At 46.5% G+C, this 26,777-nt stretch overlaps 1 protein-coding gene across 1 annotated transcript in view; it reads right to left on the bottom strand.

Moving 5' to 3' along the window:
- LOC126088426 (armadillo repeat-containing protein gudu) overlaps positions 1 to 26,777 on the bottom strand; it is a 227,376-nt gene that overhangs the window by 103,776 nt on the left and 96,823 nt on the right. Inside the window, exon 5 of the mRNA XM_049906570.1 lies at positions 8,405 to 8,653. Coding sequence (XP_049762527.1) covers positions 8,405 to 8,653 — 249 coding nt within the window. The remainder of the gene's footprint in view (positions 1 to 8,404; positions 8,654 to 26,777) is intronic.

The raw sequence follows: 26,777 nt of genomic DNA, 5'->3' as shown, positions 1-26,777 counted from the left end.
AAACCTTTTGTCACACTGTTGTCCTGTGTCCATTTCATCACCATTCATTCTGAGGTCATTGCACTAAACCAACTGTCTGTATGATTTTCTCTGTGGTCCTCTTATGAAAATGGTGCAGTATTTCTTAAATTCCAACACACAGACTTACATCTACAGGCTGACAGCTGCCATCACCCAGCACAGAAACATGGAGTGCTGAGAACAATCGTACACCGAGCCAAAACACTCTCTGACCAAGACAGCCTGACAGTGGAATTAGAACATCTACAAAGAGTGTTCACAGACAACAGATACTCCATCAGGGACATCCGCAAAGTGCTCCATCCCACCAGATGACTTGAAGTAACAGGAGAGGAGCAGGAAGAAGAGACCAGGAAAGTAGCCTTTCTACCGTATGCTGGGACTATATCTGCCAAGATCAGCAGAATCTTGAAGAAACATAATATCAAGAGTGTGTTCTGCCCACCTAACACGATAAGGACGCTCCTTGGAAGTACAAGGATGATTTGGGGTTAAAGAAACCTGGTGCCTACCATAAACCATGTGAATGTGGGATGTCTTGGAGGATACCTGTCATAATATGCAGCTCCAACAGCAGCCGGATGCCGCAGGAAGCGCACATCACAGGCGCACACCGGGTTTAGAAAGCCAGGAGAATGGCTCGGCCGCGAGAGAAACTCGCCGCGGTCGCGTACAGCATAAGGAACTTCAACAGAGCAATGATAGTGCTACACTACTAGCCATTAAAATTGCTACACCACGAAGATGACGTGCCACAGACGCGAAATTTAACCGTGGCGACATCTACAACGTGCCAACATGAGGAAAATTTCCAACCGATTTCTCATACACAAACAGCAGTTGACCAGCGTTGCCTGGTGAAACGTTGTTGTGATGCCTCGTGTAAGAAGGAGAAATTCGTACCATCACGTTTCCGACTTTGATAAAGGTCGGATTGTAGCCTATCGCGATTGTGGTTTATCGTATCGCGACATTGCTGCTCGCATTGGTCGAGTTCCAATGACTGTTAGCAGAATATGGAATCGGTGGGTTCAGGAGGGTAATACGGAACGCAGTGCTGGATCCCAACGGCCTCGTATCACTAGCAGTCGAGATGACAGGCATCTTATCCGCATGGCTGTAACGGATCGTGCAGCCACGTCTCGATCCCTGAGTCAACAGATGGGGACGTTTGCACGAACAGTTCGGCGACGTTTGCAGCAGCATGGACTATCAGCTCGGAGACCATGGCTGCGGTTACCCTTGACGCTGCATCGGAGACAGGAGCGCCTTCGATGGTGTACTCAACGACGAACGTGGGTGCACGAATGGCAAAATGTCATTTTTTCGGATGAATCCAGGTTCTGTTTACAGCATCATGATGGTCGCATCCGTGTTTGGCGACATCGCGGTGAACGCACATTGGAAGCGGGTATTCGTCATCACCATACTGGTGTATCACCCGGCTTGATGGTATGAGGAACCATTGGTTACACGTCTCGGTCACCTCTTGTTCGCATTGACGCCACTTTGAACAGTGGACGTTGCATTTCAGATGTGTTACGACCCGTGGCTCTACCCTTCATTCGATCCCTGCGAAACCCTACATTTCAGCAGGATAATGCACGACCGCGTGTTGCAGGTCCTGTACGGGCCTTTCTGTATACAGAAAATGTTTGACTGCGGCCCTCGCCAGCACATGCTCCAGATCTCTCATCAATTGAAAACGTCTGGTCAATGGTGGTCGAGCAACTGGCTCGTCACAATACGCCACTCACTACTCTTGATGAACTGTGGTATCGTGTTGAAGCTGCATAGGTAGCTGTACCTGTACACGCCATCCAAGCTCTGTTTGACTCAATGCCCAGGCGTATCAAGGCCGTTATTACGGCCAGAGGTGGTTGTTCTGGGTACTGATTTATCAGGATCTATGCACCCAAATTGCGTGAAAATGTAATCAGATGTCAGTTCTAGTATAATATATTTGTCCAATGAATACCCGTTTATCATCTGCATTTCTTCTTGGTGTAGCAATTTTAATGGCGAGTAGTGTAGAATCGCACATATCGGGCGCAGACCCAATACGGTACGCCTTGGGATGTCCGCTAACTCAGAACAGAGCCGCAACGGGCGCGGACTGAAGATGGAGCGCCTAGAGACTGACACCACCGCCAGAAATGGCCACAGTGGGCGCGGACGGCATAGGGAGCGCCACACACCGCCCAAGCATAAATACGAGACAAGGTCAGCTCGTCAACCAGTCTTAGGGAGCACCTGATGAAGACGCCGAGTTACGACGTCGAAATATCGTGTTGGGAAGACGCGGACCACCGGTAGTACACCCGATTCTACGAGATTACAGGTATGGGACACGCTGCAAACCCGAGTACGTATTGTCAGTTTGGAGAGAAAGTGGATGTTTTCAAATAAATAGGCAGACGTGGTGAATGGATACATTGAGAGGATACAGGGTGTCAAAATGGACAACATGCAGTATGCAAAATGAGGGAATGCCTTCTAAGAATAGCTTCCGTGGCAGTTGTGTATGGTCTTTCTGCTGTGAGTATTGGGGCTGTATGCAACAGAAAAGGACGATCTTGAAAATAATTTGATTGGCCAGAAGAAGAACATAAGCTTACCAATTGTGTAGAACCCCTTAGATTTTGCGTCTCAATACAAACCAAAAAAGTTTATGAAATTTGAGGAAATTGTAATGAGAGCTCCAAAATTGCGAAATGGCAGCTTTCTTGAATCTTTTAATTGATTTTATCCACCAGTTCAGTATTGACGATACTCAGCTGGCAACTTCGCTCTTCCTTGCGAACTTTAGTGTAGCCGTTGTTAATCCTCTATTGCTTTACTTTTTTAGGAGACCAGTTTCAGTGAAAAAATTGCTATGTTTTAGAAAAATTCTAGTAGAATGTAAATGCTTTTGGTTTAAAGGAGACCCAATCTCTCCCCTCCCCTCCCCTCTCTCTCCACACACACACACACACACACACACACACACACACACACACACGCCCATGCCCCTGCATGCTACTGGTGGACTGCCAGTGCCACTGCTGCATTTCTGCAGGTGGACTGGTTATGGCGTGGTAGGGTGGGGTGGGTAGAGAGAGAGGGAGGTAGGGAGAGGGATTGGGGTGTGTGGCTAGCAGCTCGGAGAGAGGCAGTCAGCCGGTTTGCTGGCTAGGAATGCGGGAGGGAGGGGTGGCAGGTATACAGGCTAGGCGTGTGGTGCATGACTCTAGTAGCAAGTGTGGAGTGGCACACATTGAAGATGACATTGGAGATGTGAATTGGAAGAGGGAATCAGGATAGAGGAAGGGGAAAGTTTTGGGTAGAGTGTGCAGCGACTGAGTTACCTGGGACTGAGGTCAGGATGATTACAGGGGCAGAGGATGCATTGTAAGAGTAACTCCCACCTGTGCAGTTCAGGAACGATTCAATCAGCCCAGGTTGTGAAGCAGTCATTGGAATTGAGTGTTTTGTGCACAGCCGCATGTTGTGTCACTGGATGGTCAACTCTGTTCGTGGCAACAGTTTGGTGGTAGCCATTCATCCTCGTGGACAGCTGGTTGGTAGTCACACTGATATAAAATGCTGTGGAGCTGAGTTGGTATATGACATTGCTGTTTTCACAGGCGGCCCAGGCTCTGATGGAGTAAGCTGGCAACAGGACAGGAATAGGAAGTGCTTGGTGGGTTGATAGGGCAGGCCTTGCACCTTGGTCTTCCACAGGGATATGATCCTGTATAAAGGAGTGGTAGTGTCATAGGGATGGATTCGTATGTTGTGTATGTTGGGTGGGTGACAGAATACCACTTTAGGAAGGGAGGGAAAGATCTAGGATAGGATGTCTCTCATCTCAGGGAATGATGAAGGAGAATTAAAGGCTTGGTTAAGGATGTGGTTCAGTTGTTCCAGTACAGGGCGATATTGGGTGACTAGGAGAGCGCTCTTTTGTAACTGATTCTTGGGAGTGTTGGGAGGATTGGGGGTGCATGAGGACATGACACGGGAAATCTGTTTGTGGAATATGTTTGGGCAGTACTGCCTGTCTGTGAAAGCCTTCGTGAGGTCTACAGCATACTGGGAAAGTGAGTTCTCATCACTACAGATACCTCATCCAGAGGTGGGTACACTATATGAGAGAGTTTTGGTGTGGAAGCGATGACAGCTGTCAAAATGCTGGTACTGTTGATGATGTGTTGGTTTAATGTGGACAGAGGTGTGGATGAAGCCATCAGAGGGGATGAGGTCAACGTCCAGGAAGGTGGGACATTGGGTTGAGGAAGACTAGATGAATACGAGGCTAGTACCCACGTCCCGCCTCAGGTACATAAGCAAACGTTCTCACACCTGAACATGAGATCCACTTTAGATGCAGACATATGGCGTACAGAAAAAGGGGGCGGGGGGGAGGAAGGGAGGAGGCATCAAGAAAGATTTCTGGTCATCTACTGTTATTAACTTTGCCACTACTTATACTGAAACTTCGACGACGTAGATGTTTGTGAAAAGGCAAGGCAGTAGGAGACAATGTGATGGCTAACCTCAGGAGATTTTGATACTGTTTTCACTCACAAATAGTCTGATTTACAAAGAAGGTTTGTGTATATAATTTATAAATATTTCGTGCAAATTGACTGAACTATGATGATGATGTCGGTGGATTACACCCTGCCTCCTCAGAACTTTCATGGCATGCGCTGCTTGAATCGTTTAAATTGTACTAGAACTGGAAGTTGATACTGTGTTACCTAACTTTGTTCCCTGAATTTTAATCACAACTGCTCACAGTGTCTCGTAAACAAAATTACCTTAATGCCAGACAAGTAGCCAGGTCGTACGAAGCTGTGCCCAAAGGTCCATGTAAACGATCATATAATTCGTCAAACTTTACCAGTTTGCCAAATTATTTGGCTCTGTGCCTCTTTGTTTGGCGTGTTTGTCAAACATATACTGTGCTTGAGGCGTGTAAGAGAAATTTTGATTGACAGCTGATTTGACAAGATGGATGTTTGTGTTGCTGCTCCACTGCGCTTGTTTAGCGAGAAAGAATTTTTCTCACTGTATCACGAGTTTCCACTATTGCGGAAACTACGATCAAAAGATGTTTGTACTGTTCTCGGGTGTCCAGCCGGGTGTAGTCGTCTTCACACCACGATATTTCGACAGCGCACCTTGCCGTCATCTTGAGGCGATGCCTGTAGTATGAGCGTCTTCGCAACATCCCGCCTCCTTTATATTGTCTTTCCTGTCGCGAAGCTTATCCAACTTCATAGAGGGAGGACACACGAGAACTGTACAAACAGTCGATTCATCGGGAAAGTTAAAGATCACGCACGATGCGCGGAGGATATGGATAAAAAGAAAATAACACTGACAGTTACCAGAATGGTAGAGGCGTTGCATCTTTCCCACCCAAATATTACGCAGTAAGACGTTGAGAAGAAAATCAATATTCTATCCACAACATACAAGTGGGAGTGCAATGAAATAAAAAAATCGAAGCTGTCTGGTTCTTCCACGCACGACGGACGTGTTCCCACGTTGCGGTATTTTAATGAAATTTCATTAGATTTCTTACGAGTGTATTTATATCTAAGTTTCAGCCATTCCCAAGACCAGCGACTTCTTTTCTTTTTCTTCTTCATACACAATGCTAAAGTCAATGCAAGTTGCATTGGTAGCCACGCCCATTGGTGTCAAACTGCACTCAAACACAAAAAAAGTACGACGCATAACGAAATATTATCCAAATAGGACGGAAACCGGTAGATGTGATGTACATATACAGAAAATCAAATCATAACAGTTTCATAAAATTTGGATGATTTATTCAAGAGAAAGAGCTTCACAAATCGAGTAAATCAGTAACACATTGGTCCATCTCTGACTGTTATGCAAGCAGGTATTTTGCTTGGTGTTGATTGATAGCGGTGTTGGATGCCCCCCTGAGGGATATTATGTGAAATTCTGCCAAATGGCGCATTAAATCGTAAAAATCCGGAGCTGGTTCGAAGACCCTGCCCATAATGCTCCAAATATTCTCTTTTTGGGAAAGAGTTGGAGACCCAGCTGACCAAGGTGGGGTTTGGCAAGTACGAAGACAAACGGTAGAAACTCTCGTCGTACTCGGGCGGGCATTATCTTGCTGAAATGTTAGCGCAGGATGGCCTGGCATGAAGGCCAACAAAACAAGGGGTAGAATATCACCGACGTGACGTTGTGCTGTGAGGATGCTGAGGATGACAACCAATGAAATGAACTGGCACCTCAGACCACCACTCCTGGTTGTCAGGCTGTATGGCAGGCGACAATAAGTTTAGTATCTATGACTGTCCGGGGCTACTCTAGATACGCCTTCGGCTTGTAATGTCGTTGACTGGAGTATAACTGTCTTCTGTGACGAGTCCCGCTTCGAACCGAGCCCCGGTGACCAACGAAGACTTGTATTGAGTCGCCCCGGACGGCAGTAGGACACCAACCTGGCTGTAGCCCGCCATACAACCTGACAACCGGTAGTGATGATCTGGTGTGCCATTTCTTTTCGTAGCAGGACCGCTTTGGTTGCCATGCGCGGCACCCTTAAAGCTCAGTGGGACGTCGACGATATTCTACGCCGCTTTTTGTTGCCCTTCATGGCAAGCCATCCTGGGCTTACTTTTCAGAACCATAATGCCAGCTCACAAACGTAGAGAGTTTCTACTGCTTATCCCCGTGCTAGCCAAACCCTACCTAGGCCAGCAACATCGCCGGACCTCTTCACAATTGTGAAATGTTGGAGCATTTTGGGCAGGTCCCTCCAACGAGCTTGGGATTTTGACCATCTAGCGAGCGAAATGGACAGAATTTGGCATAATATTCATCAAGAGGACATCCACAACTCTGTAAATCAACGCCAAGTCGAATAACTACTGCTCGTATAGGGGCCAGAGGTGGACCAGTACGTTCTACATCTACGTCTACATCCATACTCCGCAAGCCACCTGACGGTCTGTGGCTGAGGGTACTTTGAGTAACTCTATCGGTTCTCCCTTCTATTCCAGTCTCGTATTGTTCGTGGAAAGAAAGATTGTCGGTATGCCTCTGTGTGGGCTCTAATCTCTCTGATTTTATCACCATGGTCTCTTCGCGAGATATACGCATATACGCAGGAGGGAGCAATATACTGCTTGACTCCTCAGTGATGGTATGTTCTCGAAACTTCAACAAAAATCCCGTACCGAACTACTGAGCGTCTCTCCTGCAGAGTCTTTCACTGGAGTTTATCTATCATCTCCGTAACGCTTTCGCGATTACTAAATGATCCTGTAACGAAGCGCGCTGCTCTCCGTTGGATCTTCTCTATCTCTTCTATCAACCATATCTGGTACGAATCCCACTCTGGTGAGCAGTATTCAAGCAGTGGGCGAACAATTGTACTGTAACCTACTTCCTTTGTTTTCGGATTGCATTTCCTTAGGATTCTTCCAATGAATCTCAGTCTGACATCCGCTTTACCGACGATCAACTTTATATGATCATTCTATTTAAGTCACTCCTAATACCTACTCCCTGATAATTCTCGGAATTAACTGCTTCCAGTTGCTGATATGCTATATTGTAGCTAAATGATAAAGGATCTTTCTTTCTGTGTATTCGCAGCACATTACACTTGTCTACATTGAGATTCAACTGCCATTCCCTGCACCATGCGCCAATTCGTTGCAGATCCTCCTGCATTTCAGTACAATTTTCCATTGTTACAACCTCTCGATATACTACAGCATCATCCGCAAAAAGCCTCAGTGAACTTCCGATGTTATCCACAAGGTCATTTTTATATATTGTGAATAGCAACGGTGCTACGACATTCCCCTGCGGCACACCTGAAATGACTCTTACTTCGGAAGACTTCTCTCCATTGAGAATGACATGCTGCTTTCTGTTATCTAGGAACTCTTCAATCCAATCACACAATTGGTCTGATAGTCCATATGCTCTTACTTTGTTCATTAAACGACTGTGGGGAACTGTATCGAACGCCTTGCGGAAGTCAAGAAACACGGCATCTACCTGGGAACCCGTGTCTATGGCCCTCTGAGTCTCGTGGACGAATAGCGCGAGCTGGGTTTCACACTTATGAAGCTCTTTCTCTTGAATAAATCATCCAATTGTTCTGAAATTGTTATCATTTGTTTGTCTGTACATGTACATCACGTCTACCGATTTCCGTCCCGTTCATATAGTTCCTTCGTGGCGCGTCGATTACTATTTTTCTTGGAATACACTTCGTGGCAGGTGCATCAAAAGTGAGGTTAAATTTGACAGACTTTGGATGACGAACCTGTTGATAGGAAACAGCTGAAATCCGATCTGGTTTAATCGTTTAGGGGCCTTGTCCCAAACTCACCTCCGAGGCGCACTGCTGGATGGTGCCCATGATGGGCACGACGACGTCCTGGTGGCAGGACTTGAGCAGCTTGGCGAGCAGACGCACGCAGCCCGTCCTGCGCATAGCCTCCTTGTTCTTGACAGACTGCGACAGCGACCACAGCGCCTTGGCGCCGGCGCGCGCCACGTCCACCTGCTGCTGGTCGTCAGCCGACAGCGACTCCAGCGGCGAGCACAGCGCCGCCGGGCTCACGTCCAGCAGGTCCACCTGCGACCGCAACACGTACCAAAGTCTTGAGCTCTCTCTTCCCTCTGCCCGTTGCTACGTCCGGGCGCGGCTACAAGGGAGGAGGCATCATGGGGATCATGGTCACCACCGACACACACACACACACACACACACACACACACACACACACACACACACACACACAAAATGGCCAAAGAATTTACACTGAGGTGACGAAGGTCATGGGATAGCGAATAGCGATCTCTACGAGGTGCATTCAAGTTCTAAGGCCTCCGATTTTTTTTCTCCGGACTGGAAAAAGATAGAAACATGTGCATTGTTTTAAAATGAGGCCGCGTTCATTGTCAATACGTCCCAGAGATGGCAGCACCGTACGGCAGATGCAATTCTACCGCCAGCGGCGAGAATGAGAACTGTTTTAAATACTTAAAATGGCGACGTTTCCTTACTTGAACAGCGTGCAATCATTCGTTTTCTGAATTTGCGTGGTGTGAAACCAATTGAAATTCATCGACAGTTGAAGGAGACATGTGGTGATGGAGTTATGGATGTGTCGAAAGTGCATTCGTGGGTGCGACAGTTTAATGAAGGCAGAACATCGTGTGACAACAAACCGAAACAACCTCGGGCTCGCACAAGCCGGTCTGACGACATGATCGAGAAAGTGGAGAGAATTGTTTTGGGGGATCGCCGAATGACTGTTGAACAGATCGCCTCCAGAGTTGGCATTTCTGTGGGTTCTGTGCACATAATCCTGCATGACGACCTGAAAATGCGAAAAGTGTCATCCAGGTGGGTGCCACGAACGCTGACGGACGACCACACATCTGCCCGTGTGGCATGTTGCCAAGCAATGTTGACGCGCAACGACAGCATGAATGGGACTTTCTTTTCTTCGGTTGTGACAATGGATTAGACGTGGATGCCATTTTTCAATCTAGAAACAAAGCGCCAGTCAGCTCAATGGAAGCACACAGATTCACCGCCACCAAAAAAATTTCGGGTAACCGCCAGTGCTCAAAAAATGATGGTGTCCATGTTCTGGGACAGCGAGGGCGTAATCCTTACCCATTGCGTTCCAAAGGGCACTACGGTAACAGGTGCATCCTACGAAAATGTTTTGAAGAACAAATTCCTTCCTGCACTGCAACAAAAACGTCCGGGAAGGGCTGCGCGTGTGCTGTTTCACCAAGACGACGCACCCGCACATCGAGCTAACGTTACGCAACAGTTTCTTCGTGATAACAACTTTGAAGTGATTCCTCATGCTCCCTACTCACCTGACCTGGCTCCTAGTGACTTTTGGCTTTCTCCAATAATGAAAGACACTCTCCGTGGCCGCACATTCACCAGCCATGCTGCTATTGCCTCAGCGATTTTCCAGTGGTCAAAACAGACTCCTAAAGAAGCCTTCGCCGCTGCCATGGAATCATGGCGTCAGCGTTGTGAAAAATGTGTACGTCTGCAGGGCGATTACGTCGAGAAGTAACGCCAGTTTCATCGATTTCGGGTGAGTAGTTAATTAGAAAAAAAAATCGGAGGCCTTAGAACTTGAATGCACCTCGTACATATACAGATAACGGTAGTATCGCGTACACAAGGTATAAAGCGGCAATGCATTGGCGGAGCTGTGATTTGTACTCAAGTAATTCATGAGAAAAAGTTTCAGACGTGATTATGGCCGCACGACGGGAATTAACAGATATTGGACGTGGATTGCTGGCCGGCCTTGGTAGCCGAGCAGTTTTAGGCGCTACAGTCGGGAACCGCGCGGCCGCTACGGCCGCAGGTTCGAATCCTGCCTCGGGCATGGATGTGTGTGATGTCCTTAGGTTAGTTAGGTTTAAGTAGTTCTAAGTTCTAGGGGACTGATGACCTCAGAAGTTAAGTCCCATAGTGCTCAGAGCCATTCATTTGTGGATTGCTGGTTGGAGGTAGACACATAGGACATTCAGTTTCGGAAATCGTCAGGGTATTCAATATTCCGAGATACACGGTGTCAAGAGCGCGCCAAAAATGCCAAATGTGAGGCGTTACCTCTCACCACTGACGGTGCAGTGGCCGTCGGCCTTCACTTAACGATCGAGAGCAGCGGCGTTCGAGTAGAAAATGTTCAAATGTATGTGAAATCTTATGAAACTTAACTGCTATGGTCATCAGTCCCTAAGCTTACACACTACTTAACCTAAATTATCCTAAGGGCAAACAGACACACACACCCATGCCCAAGGGAGGACTCGAACCTCCGCCGGGACCAGCCGCACAGTCCATGACTGCAGCGCCTGAGACCGCTCGGCTAATCCCGCGCGGCGTTTGAGTAGAGCTGTCAGTGCTAACAGACAAGCAACACAGCGTGAAATTATGGCGGAAATCAATGTGGGACTTACTACGAACATATCCATGAGGACAGTGCGACAAAATTTGGCATTAATAGGTTATGGCAGCAGACGACCGACGCGAGTGCCTTTATGAGGTTAGACAATAAAGTAATGAGAATGATGTGAAAAAAAAAGTTGCTTACCGCTTTAGTCAAGTTTAGTGTTGTCTCCTTCAGAGTAGTTCCCTTCTGATTGCACACACTTTTTACAGCGCTTCTGCCATTGATGGTAACTTTTCTGGAACTCGTCTGCTGTAATATTCTCCAAGACCCTCGTGTCAGCTTTTTGGACATCTTATGTTGATTGAAAATGGTGTCATTTGACCACCGTTCTGACTCTTTGGAAATAGAAAAAACCCGCATGGAGCGATATCAGGCGAATAAGGTGGCTGTGATGGTACTGAAATTTGTTTTGAGATTAAAAATTGCTGTACTGACAGAGCAGTATGGGATGGGGCATTATCGTGGTATCTTTCTCATACCAAGATCTTCAGTTATTGTTAGACGAACCGTTTCTCGATTGATGTTCATCATGTCTTCTGCAATCATTTTCAAGGATAATCTTCGATCAGATCGTACGAGTTCACGCACCCTGGCCAAGTTGACATCCATCCGTGAGGCTGATGGTCGTCCACTGCAGTCTTCATCTTCAACATTCGTTCTGCCTTCACTAAACATTTTATGCCAACGAAAAACTTGAGCTCTTGACATAACCTCCTCTCCAAAAGCGTTCTGAAGCTTACTGTAAGTTGTCGCATTTCCACCCAATTTAACACAAAAAGAAATGGCATACCGTTGCGCAATATTATGCGGTTCCATTTCCGTGACGAGAGACAAAAACACCTGCTAACTTATTACAGCACAACTCACGACTGAGCAGTTGCATCGATGTGCCGCTTGGACTAGACGCAGCTTATAGACCAAGGTCAAAGATATTGTGCCTATGCAAGCCTGCACTGTTGTCACATCTTGCAAAGAAAATCAGTCTCATTACTTTATTGTTGCACCTCGTATTAACAGCACGACATAGCCTGCAGTGCCTCTCCTGGGCTCGTAACCATATCAGTTGTACCGTAGATGGTTGGAAAACTGGGGCCTGGTCAGATGAGCCCCAATTTCAGTTGGTAAGAGCTGATGGTAGGTTTTATGTGTGACGCAGACCCCACAAAGCCGTGAATGCAAGTTGTTAACAAGGCACTGTACAAGCTGGTGATGGCTCCGTAATGGTGTGGGCTGTGTTTACGTAGAACGAACTAGTTCCTCTAGTTCTGCTGAACCAATCATTCACTGGAGATGGTTATGTTCGGCTTAGAGACTACATGCAGCAATTCATGAACTTAATATTATGGATGACAATGCACCTTGTAACCACGGCACATTTATCTCAATTTTTTGTTTGAAGAACATTCTGGACAGTTCGAGGGGATGATTTGGCCAACCAAATCGCCCAATATGAATCCCGTCGAACGTTTATGTGACGTAATGGAGAAGTCAGTTCGTGCACAAACTCCTGCACCGGCAAAGCTTTCGCAGTTATGGACGTCTATAGAGGCAGCATGGTTCAGTATTTCTGCGTGGGACATCCAGTGACATCTCGAGTCAATGCCACATCGAGCTTCTGCAGTGCGCTGGGTAAAAGGAGGTCCGACATGATATTAGGAGGTATCCCACGGCTTTTGTCACCTCAACGTGTACCAGGTGTTTATAATTAATCGACTTTGGGCATGTCCATGTGTCCATGTATGGCAGCGAAACTTAGTAGCTATGTGAATACGTCAAGGCAAAACCGATTTACTCTAGAAAAAAAGTTATTTCCAGTTTTGTTCACCAGGTGAAAATCTGGCGCTGTACACCATCTTGCTGACGTCACCGGCGCTCATATTTAACAGACAGTATAAGTGGAAATTAATAATAAAATGAATATTTAACCTTTCTCACATGTTTTGCCTTTTCCGCTCGAGTCCCGTACCTCATCGATTACATATCTTGCATTCATAGCGCCATATTTTCACCTGGTGGCCAAAACTGGAACTAATTGTTTCCGTGTAAATCGGTTCTGCATGAACGCATTAGATGTTTCGCTGCCACACAATAGTTACAGCCCACTCTGGAGCTCTGTGAGTAGCTACACTTTAATTATAACTACCTGGTCTCCTAAGTTAAACAACTTCCAAATTGACTGCATTCAAAGTTACCGCATCTTGCTTTATGCCACCATCCCACCTGACTCTTGGCCTACCCATTGGTATTTTTGTTGTAATGTAGGCAATGAAAACTTGTTTAGTCAGGTAAGTCTCTGGCATGTGGATTATATGACTGCCCGTTGAAGTCGTCTGCTCTTTAAATATTGTAAGCCGTTGGGCTGGTTCACCATGTCTTAAATTTCATTGTTCTTTAATGCTTTCGAAATATCTCCGTCTGTTACCGCTCCGCCGGCCGCTGTGGCCGAGCGGTTCTAGGTGCTTCAGTCCGGAATCGCGCTGCTGCTACGGTCGCAGGTTCGAATCCTGCCTCGGGCATGGATGTGTGTGATGTCCTTAGGTTAGTTAGGTTTAAGTAGTTCTAAGTCTAGGGGACTGATGTCCTCAGATGTTAACTCTCATAGCGGTTAGAGCCATTTGAACCATCTTACCGGTCCCTATATTCTTATCATGGTTTTATTTCGAGAGTTAGAAGCTTTTGTATCTTCCTTTTAGTTAGTGTCCAATTTTCTGAGCCATAGAGGACAGTAGAGCATACAACGGCATTGTATATGCTCATTTTGACAGAATATGATGTGGTTTTAGACTTAAGCTTATTTCTACGGGCATACAGACATTTGGGGCCGGCAGAAATACGTTCATTTATACCTACGGGTATTTGATTATAACTATTGTACCAGCTTTCCACGTACTGATCAACAGGGTGTCCGAAGGTATACGGACTTGGAGACTGCGGCCATCGGAGATTCGCACACGCAACCGTTTCGCGGAAGCATTTACCTGGTCCGAAGGGATGGATACCCTTTCTTGTCCCCCGCCTTTCGGCCACTGGACAACAACAGTTGTTACTGATTGGCAGTTTTCTGAAAGTGCACTCTTATTTAACATGTCGAGAGAATCACTGCCCCACGAAATTGCTGTATAAAATTACACTCCTGGAAATTGAAATAAGAACACCGTGAATTCATTGTCCCAGGAAGGGGAAACTTTATTGACACATTCCTGGGGTCAGATACATCACATGATCACACTGACAGAACCACAGGCACATAGACACAGGCAACAGAGCATGCACAATGTCGGCACTAGTACAGTGTATATCCACCTTTCGCAGCAATGCAGGCTGCTATTCTCCCATGGAGACGATCGTAGAGATGCTGGATGTAGTCCTGTGGAACGGCTTGCCATGCCATTTCCACCTGGCGTCTCAGTTGGACCAGCGTTCGTGCTGGACGTGCAGACCGCGTGAGACGACGCTTCATCCAGTCCCAAACATGCTCAATGGGGGACAGATCCGGAGATCTTGCTGGCCAGGGTAGTTGACTTACACCTTCTAGAGTACGTTGGGTGGCACGGGATACATGCGGACGTGCATTGTCCTGTTGGAACAGCAAGTTCCCTTGCCGGTCTAGGAATGGTAGAACGATGGGTTCGATGACGGTTTGGATGTACCGTGCACTATTCAGTGTCCCCTCGACGATCACCAGTGGTGTACGGCCAGTGTAGGAGATCGCTCCCCACACCATGATGCCGGGTGTTGGCCCTGTGTGCCTCGGTCGTATGCAGTCCTGATTGTGGCGCTCACCTGCACGGCGCCAAACACGCATACGACCATCATTGGCACCAAGGCAGAAGCGACTCTCATCGCTGAAGACGACACGTCTCCATTCGTCCCTCCATTCACGCCTGTCGCGACACCACTGGAGGCGGGCTGCACGTTGTTGGGGCGTGAGCGGAAGACGGCCTAACGGTGTGCGGGACCGTAGCCCAGCTTCATGGAGACGGTTGCGAATGGTCCTCGCCGATACCCCAGGAGCAACAGTGTCCCTAATTTGCTGGGAAGTGGCGGTGCGGTCCCCTACGGCACTGCGTAGGATCCTACGGTCTTGGCGTGCATCCGTGCGTCGCTGCGGTCCGGTCCCAGGTCGACGGGCACGTGCACCTTCCGCCGACCACTGGCGACAACATCGATGTACTGTGGAGACATCACGCCCCACGTGTTGAGCAATTCGGCGGTACGTCCACCCGGCCTCCCGCATGCCCACTATACGCCCTCGCTCAAAGTCCGTCAACTGCACATACGGTTCACGTCCAAGCTGTCGCGGCATGCTACCAGTGTTAAAGACTGCGATGGAGCTCCGTATGCCACGGCAAACTGGCTGACACTGACGGCGGCGGTGCACAAATGCTGCGCAGCTAGCGCCATTCGACGGCCAACACCGCGGTTCCTGGTGTGTCCGCTGTGCCGTGCGTGTGATCATTGCTTGTACAGCCCTCTCGCAGTGTCCGGAGCAAGTATGGTGGGTCTGACACACCGGTGTCAATGTGATCTTTTTTCCATTTCCAGGAGTGTACATAGTGCCAGTTAACATGACAAAAGCAAATTTATAGTCTATAAACAGCATAAATCTTTGTTTGACCGAAGAATACGCCCGAAATAGCAGCACAAGAATCCGTGCATGTCTCTGTACTTTGCGACTTCGGTGGTGTCAAACGAGAGCTAATGCGGGGGGGGGGGGGCAAGGGTGGAGGTCTTTTGTGTTTTCTGACGAAAGCTGGTTCAGCCTCGGTGCAAGTGCCAGCCTTGTGTTGGTTAGTAGAAGGAGGCCAGTTAAGAGCCCGCAACCAAGCTGTCTGCGTGGTAGTCACACTGGACCTACACCTGGAGTTATAGTCTGGTGTGTGACTTCGTATGACAGCAGGAGCACTCTCTTGATTATTACAGGCACCGTCACTGCTAGTTTGTACGTCAATCTGGTGACTAGGCCTCTTGTGCTGCCATCTCAACAGGATAACTCCCGCCCACATACCGCTGTTGTAACCTGACATGCTCTACAGAACGCCGGCATGTTATCTTGGCCTGCCCGTTTACCAGATCTGTCTCCAGTCGCGCACACGTGGGACATCATCGGACCACAACCAGCGTTAAACGCCCCCATGTCGAACGACCAAGTGCAACAGGCATGGAACTCCACCCCACAAACTGACATCCGGCACCAGTGTTTCACATTTGCGTTGTTTCTATTAGCATGTTACTTTACACTAACATTGATCTTAATGCTAGATGATATACGAGGTAACAATCACAAAACACAAAAAAACTGTTTCTCTACTTTTCTCTAATCAATTAACAACATTGTTGTACGATAGATATGATTGCTTTGCTGATTTTATGACAGTTGTACTACTGGAGTTCGCTGATATAAGAACCGAAACGTTACTGAAATGCTTCCACAATGGAACTTTCAGTCTACAGCGGACAGTACGCGGATATGGAACGTCCTGGCAGATTAAAGCTATTTGCTGGAACTACACTAGAAATCGGGACCTTTGCCTTTGGCGGGCAAATAGTCTACCGACATTTTTTCAATTTTATTCGTCATGTTCTCGTCATTTGGTCTAGGAGGTCGTCACAGGATGCCCCTTCAACTTCATAGTTGATGAGTTTATCATCGTTTTATTACAGAGGGCAGCGAGCCCTCTGACTGAACGCACTGAACTACCGTGCTGGAAATTGACCAGGCTCCCCAAGCACGAGGTAAGGTATGTCCTCATTGCTTTACTTCCGTCAGTGCACAAGGGCCTCCTATACAAATTGTTCGTACTGGGGGTACCGACCCGACCCGACACGTCCGTCTAATCGAGTCCTACCTAAGTGGACGAACATTCAATGTTCGTGCGGGAGCGGGCACAGCAAGGCCCATACAGGCGGGAGTACCGCAGGGTTCTGTTCTCGGTCCCCTGCTGTACTCCCTATACACCTCGGACACGCCAAAGGCCAATAGGGTCTCGCTCGCATTATACGCGGACGACACCGCGCTGTATACCCCAAGCGCGATTGCGAATCTCTTGCGCCGCCGCCTACAGACGGCATGTGACGGTCTAGGTCCATGGGCCACAAAGTGGCAGTCGTGTGGGGCAATGCGGCAGACGGCCACATCCGAAGATTGCAGTGCCTCCAGGGTAGAATCCTTAGGATGATCATGGAACTCCCATGTCACTTCCCAACCAGGGAGCTACATAATATCACAGGAATACAGACAATTAAGGAAAGAATTAGACAGACTGCTCGACTCTTTCTACGAGGAGTCACAGCAGCCAGAAAATAGGCTTGTCTCGAATCTCGGGAACAAACCACACAGAAGGGGCACGAGATGGCCCGACCTACAAAGGCAGAGAAAAACTACCACAGTGATGTGTATTAACCACCATACGGCCGGCCGCGGTGGCCGAGCGTTTCTAGGCGCTTCAGTCCGGAACCGCGCGACTGCTACGGTCGCAGGTTCGAATCCTGCCTCGGGCATGGATGTGTGTGCTGTCCTTAGTTTAGTTAGGTTTAAGTAGTTCTAAGTTCTAGGGGACTGATGACCTCAGATGTTAAGTCCCATAGTGCTCAGAGCCATTTAACCACCATAAACTGCTCAACACACAATAGGACCAACACAAACAGTAGGACCACCTAAAATACACATTAGGAAGCGCAGTCATAGTGAAAAGAACTTAACCTGCATAACTTAGAGATACTCATACACTATCCAATTAGGCAAAGAGCGAGCGAGCGAGCGGGCCTCATCTTCTACCATCCAGGCTTCAGCAGTGCTAGTTCCGCGAGTTTCACAGGACAGCTTCTGTGAAATTCTAAAGGTAGGAGATGAAGTACTGGTGGAAGTAAATCTTTGAGTACGGGTTGTGAGTCGTACCTGGATATCTCAACCGGTAAAGTAACTGCACGTGACAGGCGAATGTCCCGAGTTCGAATCTCGCTCCGGAATACAGTTTTAATCTGCCTGGAAGTTTCATCACTCAAATTATCCTCCTGACCCCAGAAATTTCAGTTACTCCTAACATTTTTTTTCCACATGCAGTTTCCTCTCTAATCACCATCTTTTCTATCTCTGCACCGTCTTGCGCCATCATTAGTAATTTTTCATAAACCGCACGAGAATTGGATTTCACTGAGCAGATTAACATGGGCTGTGGCGTTCTTTATTCTCAACCACACACGTATCCGACTGTTTTCTTTTGTTGTATCTTTGACGATCATAGTAAATGAAATAATATCAAATATTTAATCATTCTTCGACATCTTTGCTTCTTGGAATCGCGTTGCCAAATCAAAGTAATGACATAACTGTTTATGGTGTGAAGATGGCGCCAATATATTGAAGGTCTGAGAATACAAATATTGAAGGTGTGGGGCCCACTTATGTACTCGCAGTGTCGAGATAGAGGGACTGGTACCCTAACTGACTGGCAAAAGCGATATCTGCAAATCTTCTGCAAACCCTGATGCCCGTATGTTACTGTGTCCGCATTTCTGCAGCATTCATCGACAAACTTGAGCTTTCCTTCGTCAACTATGAATTGCTCTTGTGCATATTTAATTCTGCCTGTTTACACGTGTTCTGCATTTTGTTCGCTGATGAGTAGTCCTGATTACTTGCTGCTATGATGACTGTCTTTTATATCTCCTCCAGATCCTGTACATTCTCGCTCTTCCCTCCTCCGGCGTGGGCCCCTTCGACGTTTGTTGCAGGATCGTACACGTCAAAGGTAGTCTGTCCAATGGAGTACAAAACGTCATTCGTCAGCACGGACCAGGCCCATACACAGCAACGTTTGCTGAACGGCCGTTGAGGAGACACTTTTGGTAGCCACTTGGTTCGTCTGGGTAGCCTGTTACTCAACGGTTGCACGTCTACTCGTCCATGCATGTCTCCAAGCTGTCGTTAGCCCCTGTCATCTATGGTTTGTGGCGCACTACAGTCACTTCAGCGACGGGTTCGAATAGCGCAGTTTTACCATACGTGGTATGCTTTAACGAATGTGGCATGCGAACCATTTTCCAAACTCACCGTTCCGCAGATGCTTCCACTCTCGACCCTAAAACCAATGATAATGCCGTTTTGGGCTTCAGATAAATCACTCTATTATTCCATTACGACAACGGCTGTATTATTTTCTGCATCCCTCCCCTCCGGTCCCCTCCTGACAGGTTTTATATACACTACTGGCCATTAACATTGCTACACCACGAAGATGACGTGCTACAGACGCAAAATTTAACCGACAGGAAGAAGATGCTATGATATGCAAATGATTAGCTTTTCAGAGCATTCACACAAGGCTGGCGCCGGTGGCGATACCTCCAGGTCTCTCACCAGTTGACGTGCTGACATGTGGAAAGTTTCCAACCGATTTCTCATACACAAACAGCAGTTGACCGGCGTTGCCTGATGAAACGTTGTTGCGATGTCTCGTGTAAGGAGGAGAAATGCGTACCATCACGTTTCCGACTTTGATAAAGGTCGGATTGTAGCCTATCGCGATTGCGGTTTATTGTATTGCGACATTGCTGCTCGCGTTGGTCGAGATCCAATGACTGTTAGCGGAATATGGAATCGGTGGGTTCAGGAGGGTAATACGGAACGCCGTGCTGGATCCCAACGGCCTCGTATCACTAGTAGTCGAGATGACAGGCATATTATCCGCATGGCTGTAACGGATCGTGCAGCCACGTCTCGATCCCCGAGTCAACAGATGGGGACGTTTGCAAGACAACAACCATCTGCACGAACAGTTCGACGACGTTTGCAGCAGCATGGACTATCAGCTCGGAGACCGTGGCTGCGGTTATCCTTGACGCTGCATCACAGACAGGAGCGCCTGCGATGGTGTACTCAACGACGAACCTGGGTGCACGAATGGCAAAACGTCATTTTTTCGGATGAATCCAGGTTATGTTTACAGCATCATGATGGTTGCACAAGTGTTTGGCGACATCGAGTGAATGCACATTGGAAGCGTGTATTCGTCTTCGCCATACTGGCGTATCACCCGCCGTGATGGTATGGGGTGCCATTGGTTACACGTCTCGGTCATCTCTTGTTCGCAATGACGGCACTTTGAACAGTGGACGTTACATTTCAGATCTGTTACGACCCGTGGCTCTACCCTTCATTCGATCCCCTACATTTCAGCAGGATAATGCACGACCGCATGTTGCAGGTCCTGTTCGGGCCTTTCTGCATACAGGAAATGTTCGACTGCTGCCCTGGCCAGCACATTCTCCAGATCTCTCACCAATTGAAAACGTCTGGTCAGTGGTGGCCGAGCAACTGGCTCGTCACAATACGCCACTCACTACTCTTGATGAACTGTGGTATCGTGTTGAAGCTGCATGGGCAGCTGTATCTGTGCTCGCCATCCAAGCTCTGTTTGACTCATTGCCCAAGCGCATCAAGGCCGTTATTACGGCCAGAGGTGGTTGTTCTGGGAACTGATTTCTCAGGATCTATGCACCCAAACTGCGTGAAAATGTAATCACATGTCAGTTCTAGTATAATATATTTGTCCAATGAATACCCGTTTATCATGTGCATTTCTTCTTGGTATAGCAATTTTAATGTCCAGTAGTGTACATTCCATTGCTAGTGCTGTCACCTGCCGTCTGTGAATGGCTATTGATCGTTAGACGTCGAACACATTAATGTGACTTCGACCATATAGTATTCGCAGGTCTTCCTTGCTTGTTTGAAACTAGACAGTATGGGTCTTTGTCGGACTGGGACTTTTTGCTGTGAACTGCTTCTATGCCCGTTCAGCTATCATCTGAGCAGTGTGTGGTAAGGTTAAAATGGCTCTAAGCACTATGAGACTTAACATCTGAGGTCATCAGTCCCCTAGACTTAGAAATACTTAAACCAAACTAACCTAAGGACATCACACACATCCATGCCCGAGGCAGGATTCGAACCTGCGACCGTAGCAGCAGCGCGGTTCCGGACTCAAGCGCCTAAAACCGCTCGGCCACAGCGGCCAGCGTCTGGTGAGGTTTTGCCCTTCTGTATTCTGCTTGTCTCGCCCACAAACATAACAGTCTTTGTATCTTTCTTTAGCGTTTGCAAGTACCGCGGCAACCTTTGCGAGAATAGCCTGTCGGTTAGTTCTGAGATCTCCGGCAGAGGACTACGATTATCCCTTCTACAGGGATAATTTACCAGTTGACACATAGGCCGTTGCCTGTTCGATTTGGAAAGTGTACCTAAATCCTCCTAATTTCCCATACTTACCATCATATGAAATTTTCCTGTTTGCTGACGCCCTCCGTTCCCCATCACCCACTAAACCCTTCTCAAAAAATATCTTATAGGGAAGAAAATTTAGTGGGACGAATAGGTTATTTGTGCCTTTGCCGGCCGCGGTGGTCTAGCGGTTCTAGGCGCTCAGTCCGGAGCCGCGCGACTGCTACGGTCGCAGGTTCGAATCCTGCCTCGGGCATGGATGTGTGTGATGTCCTTAGGTTAGTTAGGTTTAAGTAGTTCTAAGTTCTAGGGGACTGATGACCATAGATGTTAAGTCCCATAGTGCTCAGAGCCATTTTGTGCCTTTTTGTTTATTGTTTATTCGTCCCACAATCATAATAAAACGAGTATACAAATACGAGGGTCGTCAGAAAGTAAATTCCGTTTCTATTTCTATCCGCGGCAGAGCTACGATCGCAGTTCCGAGCATGAGCGGCAGTTATTCTGACTCAAGGAGAAGACATGTACGCCATTTTCAGATCGCTGCTGCCGACGTGTGCTTTGTAGTGCTTCTTTATAATGTCAGCCGTAATTGAAAATGGCGCCGCGTGTGAAATCAGACCTGTGATTCGTTTTCTAAGAGCAGAGAAAGTTGAACCAAAGGAAATTCATCGACAAGGCTGCGAGGTTTACGGACAAAATGCTATGAGTGATTCACTGGTTAGAAGATGGGTCAGAGTGTTGAATGAAGAACGTGATAAAGAGCACGATGAAGAACGAAGTGGACGCCCTGTAACGCCGGAAAATGCATATCCTCCCCACATTGTCTGAGGATGTTCGTGTAACCTAAGCAGACTCAGAGCCCGTCTGTGGTTACTAATGAACTGGTGTACACAATTGAGGAGAAGATTAAGCACAACCGTAAGTTTACACTTTAGTGTCCTTGCTATGGAAGGAAATCTGTCCTTGGTGGTCAACACTTCAATGATGATGACGAGCTGAAAGAACATTTTACCACATGGTTGAATACGCAGGCGGCAACCTTCTATGAAGAAGGCATACAAAAACTTGTGCCACCCTATGACAAGTGCGTACAAAATTTCAGAAGTTATGTAGAAAAGTAGTTACAGTTGTACTTTTTTGTACAATAAATATTTTTTCTGTATCTATACACGTTTGTCTTTTATAGCCAAACTTAACTTACTTTATGGACGACCCTCGTACAATATATGCATAACATGAAACAAAACTGTAAGTACACAGTACAAAAACGAAACTTATTACATCGGAAGCAGTCGATAATACTAAGGTATAACGGATTACACTCTAAGGAAGACGCTCTACGAAGGAACTATCCGAATGTGACGGAACTGGGGAGATGTAATATACACGTATAGGCAAACAACTGATTACAATTTCAGAAAAATTGGATGATTTATTCAAGGGAAAGAGCTTTACAAACTAAGCGAGTCAATAATGTGTTGGTCCATCTCTGGACCTTATGCAAGTAGTTATGCAGTTTGACATTGATTGATAGAGTTGTTGGATCTTGTGCAAAATTCTGTCCAATTGGCGTGTTAGATCGTCAAAATCCCGAGCTGGTTAGAGGGCCCTGCACACAATGCTCCAAACGTTGTCAACTGAGGAGCGATCTGGTGAACTCACTGACCAAAGTAGGGTTTGGCAAGCGCGAATACAAGTAGTAGAAATTCTCGCCGTGTGTAAGCGGGCATTATCTTGCTGAAATGTAAGTTCAGGATGGCTAGCCATCTAGGGCAGCAAAACGAAGAGTAGAATATCATCAACATACCGCTCAGCTGTAAGTTTGCTACAGATAACAACCAAAGAGGTCCTATTATGAAATGAAATGGCGCCTTATACCAGCACTCCTAGCTGTTGGGCCATACGGTGACAGACAGGTTGATATCCCACCGCTGTATGAAGGGTCTCTAGACACGTCTTCGGTGGTCATTGGGACTCAATTCGAAGCGGGACTCGTCAATGAAGACAGTTATACTGCACTTAGTGGGGCTCCAGGCCGCAGTGATTAGCAATGACATGTCTGGTAACTCCCCCGACAGCAGTTAGATACCAACCTGACTGCCAGCCTCCATACACCCTGGCAACCAGGAGTGGCAACCTGTTGTGTCATTCATTTCATAACAGGACCCCTGTGGTTGTCATCGACGACACGGTTACAGCATTGAACATAAAGAAACCTAATGCCATGAATTTCAGTTTGAAGAGGGAAAATGACAATGTTAAATTAAATATAGATGGCACCTCTATAGACCGTCTAACAAATGCAAAATTTCTACGAATGAATATTGATTCTCAGTTGAAGTGGTGTGAACAGACACAGGTACTTGCAAACAGAATGTCATCAGCATTTTATGCCCTTAGAATCCTATCATCAGTGTGTAACATGCAGTGTCTTTTAGTTACATACTATTCATATGTACACTCAATTCTTAGCTATGGCATTCTGTTTTGGGGAACAAATACCCAAAATATGAACACAATTTTCAAACTCCAGGAAAGAGCCATAAGAATAATAACCAAAAATAGTAGTCGAGCTCATTGTACAGATCTGTTCAAAATACTGGGGATTTTAACTGCACAATGTGAATACGTTTATCAGTCAGTTGTACACATAAAAAATAACATTGGTAATTACTTCTCAAACAGCTCTGTCCATGACCATGGAACAAGAGCTAGACTAAACTTGCATTTACCAAAAAAAAAAAAAAATAAACATAAAACTCAAAAAGCATTTTTTACCAAGGAATAAAAAACTGTACAATAAATTACCAAAACAGATTAAAGAAATTGCAAAAATACACTTATTTAAAAAGGAAGTTAAAAAGTACCTCTTAAGCAATACATCTTATACATTGAAGGATTACTTAGATAAAACAGAGTAGGGGTTTGGTCATCATCATCATTATCATCATCATCATCATCATTTAAGACTGATTATGCCTTTCAGCGTTCAGTCTGGAGCATAGCCCCCCTTATACAGTTCCTCCATGATCCCCTATTCAGTGCTAACATTGGTGCCTCTTCTGATTTAAACCTATTACTTCAAAATCATTCTTAACCGAATCCAGGTACCTTCTCCTTGGTCTGCCCCGACTCCTACCCTCTACTGCTGAATCCATGAGTCTCTTGGGTAACCTTGCTTCTCCCATGCGTGTAACATGACCCCACCATCTAAGCCTGTTCACCTTTGGAGGTGACGGAGTCCCACCTCTAACTGACAAACCAGGGACTCCTAAGATACGACTTGGCAAACAAATGGTAATGAGATGGGGAGGGGTTTGGTAAAAAAAAGTTATACAAATAAATAAAAACAATGATTATAAAACATCCAACATTCCACATAACACCGTCACACTATCGTTTTTTCCCTTCTTTTTTCCTTTTCGATAAATACTTACCCCCAAGCTACGCATAGCACAACACTAGTACCTCTTCCTCTTTCTGAGCTTAACGTCTCACTCATTATAGAGGGATGCTGACTCAGTTTTTCAGGATATCAAATGGGAGGTTGTGATACGGATAATGGCCCAAAGATTTCCGGCGCGCGCGTGTTTGTGTGTGTGTGTGTATGTAGTGAGTGAAGTGTTACGAAACAATGTGTGTATAGTGTGTGCAGTGACTGATAGTGAGATATGAGTGAACAGTGTGACATTACATTCTTTAATAAGTTATTTGTAGAAAAAGTATTATATACCAGGAGTAAATCTAATGATAGTCTCTAACTAGAACCCTGTAAGTGTATGTGGATACGAATTAGCTTATTTTAAATTATTTTATATCCTCTCTACTTCGACATCATCAGTTATTTTGCTCCCCAAATAGCAAAACTCCTTTACTACTTTAAGTGTCTCATTTCCTAATCTAATTCCCTCAGCATCATCCGACTTAATTCGACTACATTCCATTATCATCGTTTTGCTTTTGCTGATGTTCATCTTATATCCTCCTTTCAAGACACTGTCCATTCCGTTCAACTGCTTTCATTTCTCCTGATAACGACGTCCTCCTGAGTAGTCGCCGCCCGGAGATCCGAATGGGGGACTATTTTACCTCCGGAATATTTTGCCCAAGAGGACGCCATCATCATTTAACCATACAGTAAAGCTGCATCCCCTCGGGAAAAATTACGGCTGTAGTTTCCCCTTGCTTTCAGCCGTTCGCAGTACCAGCACAGCAAGGCCGTTTTGGTTAGTGTTACAAGGCCAGATCAGTCAATCATCCAGACTGTTGCCCCTGCAACTACTGAAAAGGCTGCTGCCACTCTTCAGGAACCACACGTTTGTCTGGCCTCTCAACAGATACCCCTCCGTTGTGGTTGCACCTACGGTACGGCCATCTGTATCGCTGAGGCGCGCAAGCCTCCCCACCAACGGCAAGGTCCATAGTTCATGGGGGTACGTTAACATCGAGTATAGATTTAAGTGTAAGGAAGTCGTTTCTGAAAGTATTTGTATAGAGTGTAGCCATGTATGGAAGTGAAACACGGACGATAAATAGTTTGGACAAGAAGAGAATAGAAGCTTTCGAAATGTGGTGCTACAGAAGAATGCTGAAGATTAGATGGGTAGATCACATAACTAGTGAGGAGGTATTGAATAGAATTGGGGAGAAGAGGAGTTTGTGGCACAACTTGAGAAGAAGAAGGGCCGGTTGGTAGGACATGTTCTGAGGCATGAGGGGATCACAAATTTAGCATTGGAGGGCAGCGTGGAGGGTAAAAATCGTACAGGGAGACCAAGAGATGAATACACTAAGCAGATTCAGAGGGATGTAGGTTGCAGTAAGTACTGGGAGATGAAGAAGCTTGCACAGGATAGAGTAGCATGGAGAGCTGCATCAAACCAGTCTCAGGACTGAAGGCAACAACAACAACAACAACAAATTGGTCTAAACTTGTAAATACTTCGATATGTCCTACATCCTTGTAAAAAGAGATCTACGGATGAATAAAGCTACTCGTACTACTGCTAGCACATCGGTACGTCGACGATATTCTACGCTCCATTTTGTTGCCCTTAATGACAAGCTATCCTGAGCTTAGATTTCAGCAAGATAATGCCCACCCGCACAGTGTTTGTCTTGGGTCTTGCCAAACCCTATCTTAACCAGCAAGGGCTTCGGATTTCTCCCCAGTTGAGACTGTTATGGGCAGGACACTCGAACCAGTTCGAGATTTTGACGATCTAACGCGCCAACTGGACAGTACCAGGCACACTTTCCCTCAGGAGATCATCCGACAACTATGTCAATCAAGACCAATCCGAAGAACTGCTTGCATAAGGACCAGAGGAGGGCCAACGCTTTACTGACTAGCTCAGTTTGTGAGGATCTTTCTCTTCAATAAATCAACTAGTTTTTCAGAAATTATATTTAGTTTTTGGTCTGTACATGTGTATCACATCTGCCGATTTCCATAACATTCGGATAATTCTTTCGTTGTACTTTGTTTTTTTTTTTTGTATTAGATTCTTGTCGTATGTAAAGTACACCAGCGGCAA

The sequence above is a fragment of the Schistocerca cancellata genome, chromosome 6, assembly GCF_023864275.1.
Source record: "Schistocerca cancellata isolate TAMUIC-IGC-003103 chromosome 6, iqSchCanc2.1, whole genome shotgun sequence".
NCBI lineage: Eukaryota > Metazoa > Arthropoda > Insecta > Orthoptera > Acrididae > Schistocerca > Schistocerca cancellata.
This window is presented reverse-complemented; position numbering and strand designations above follow the sequence as displayed.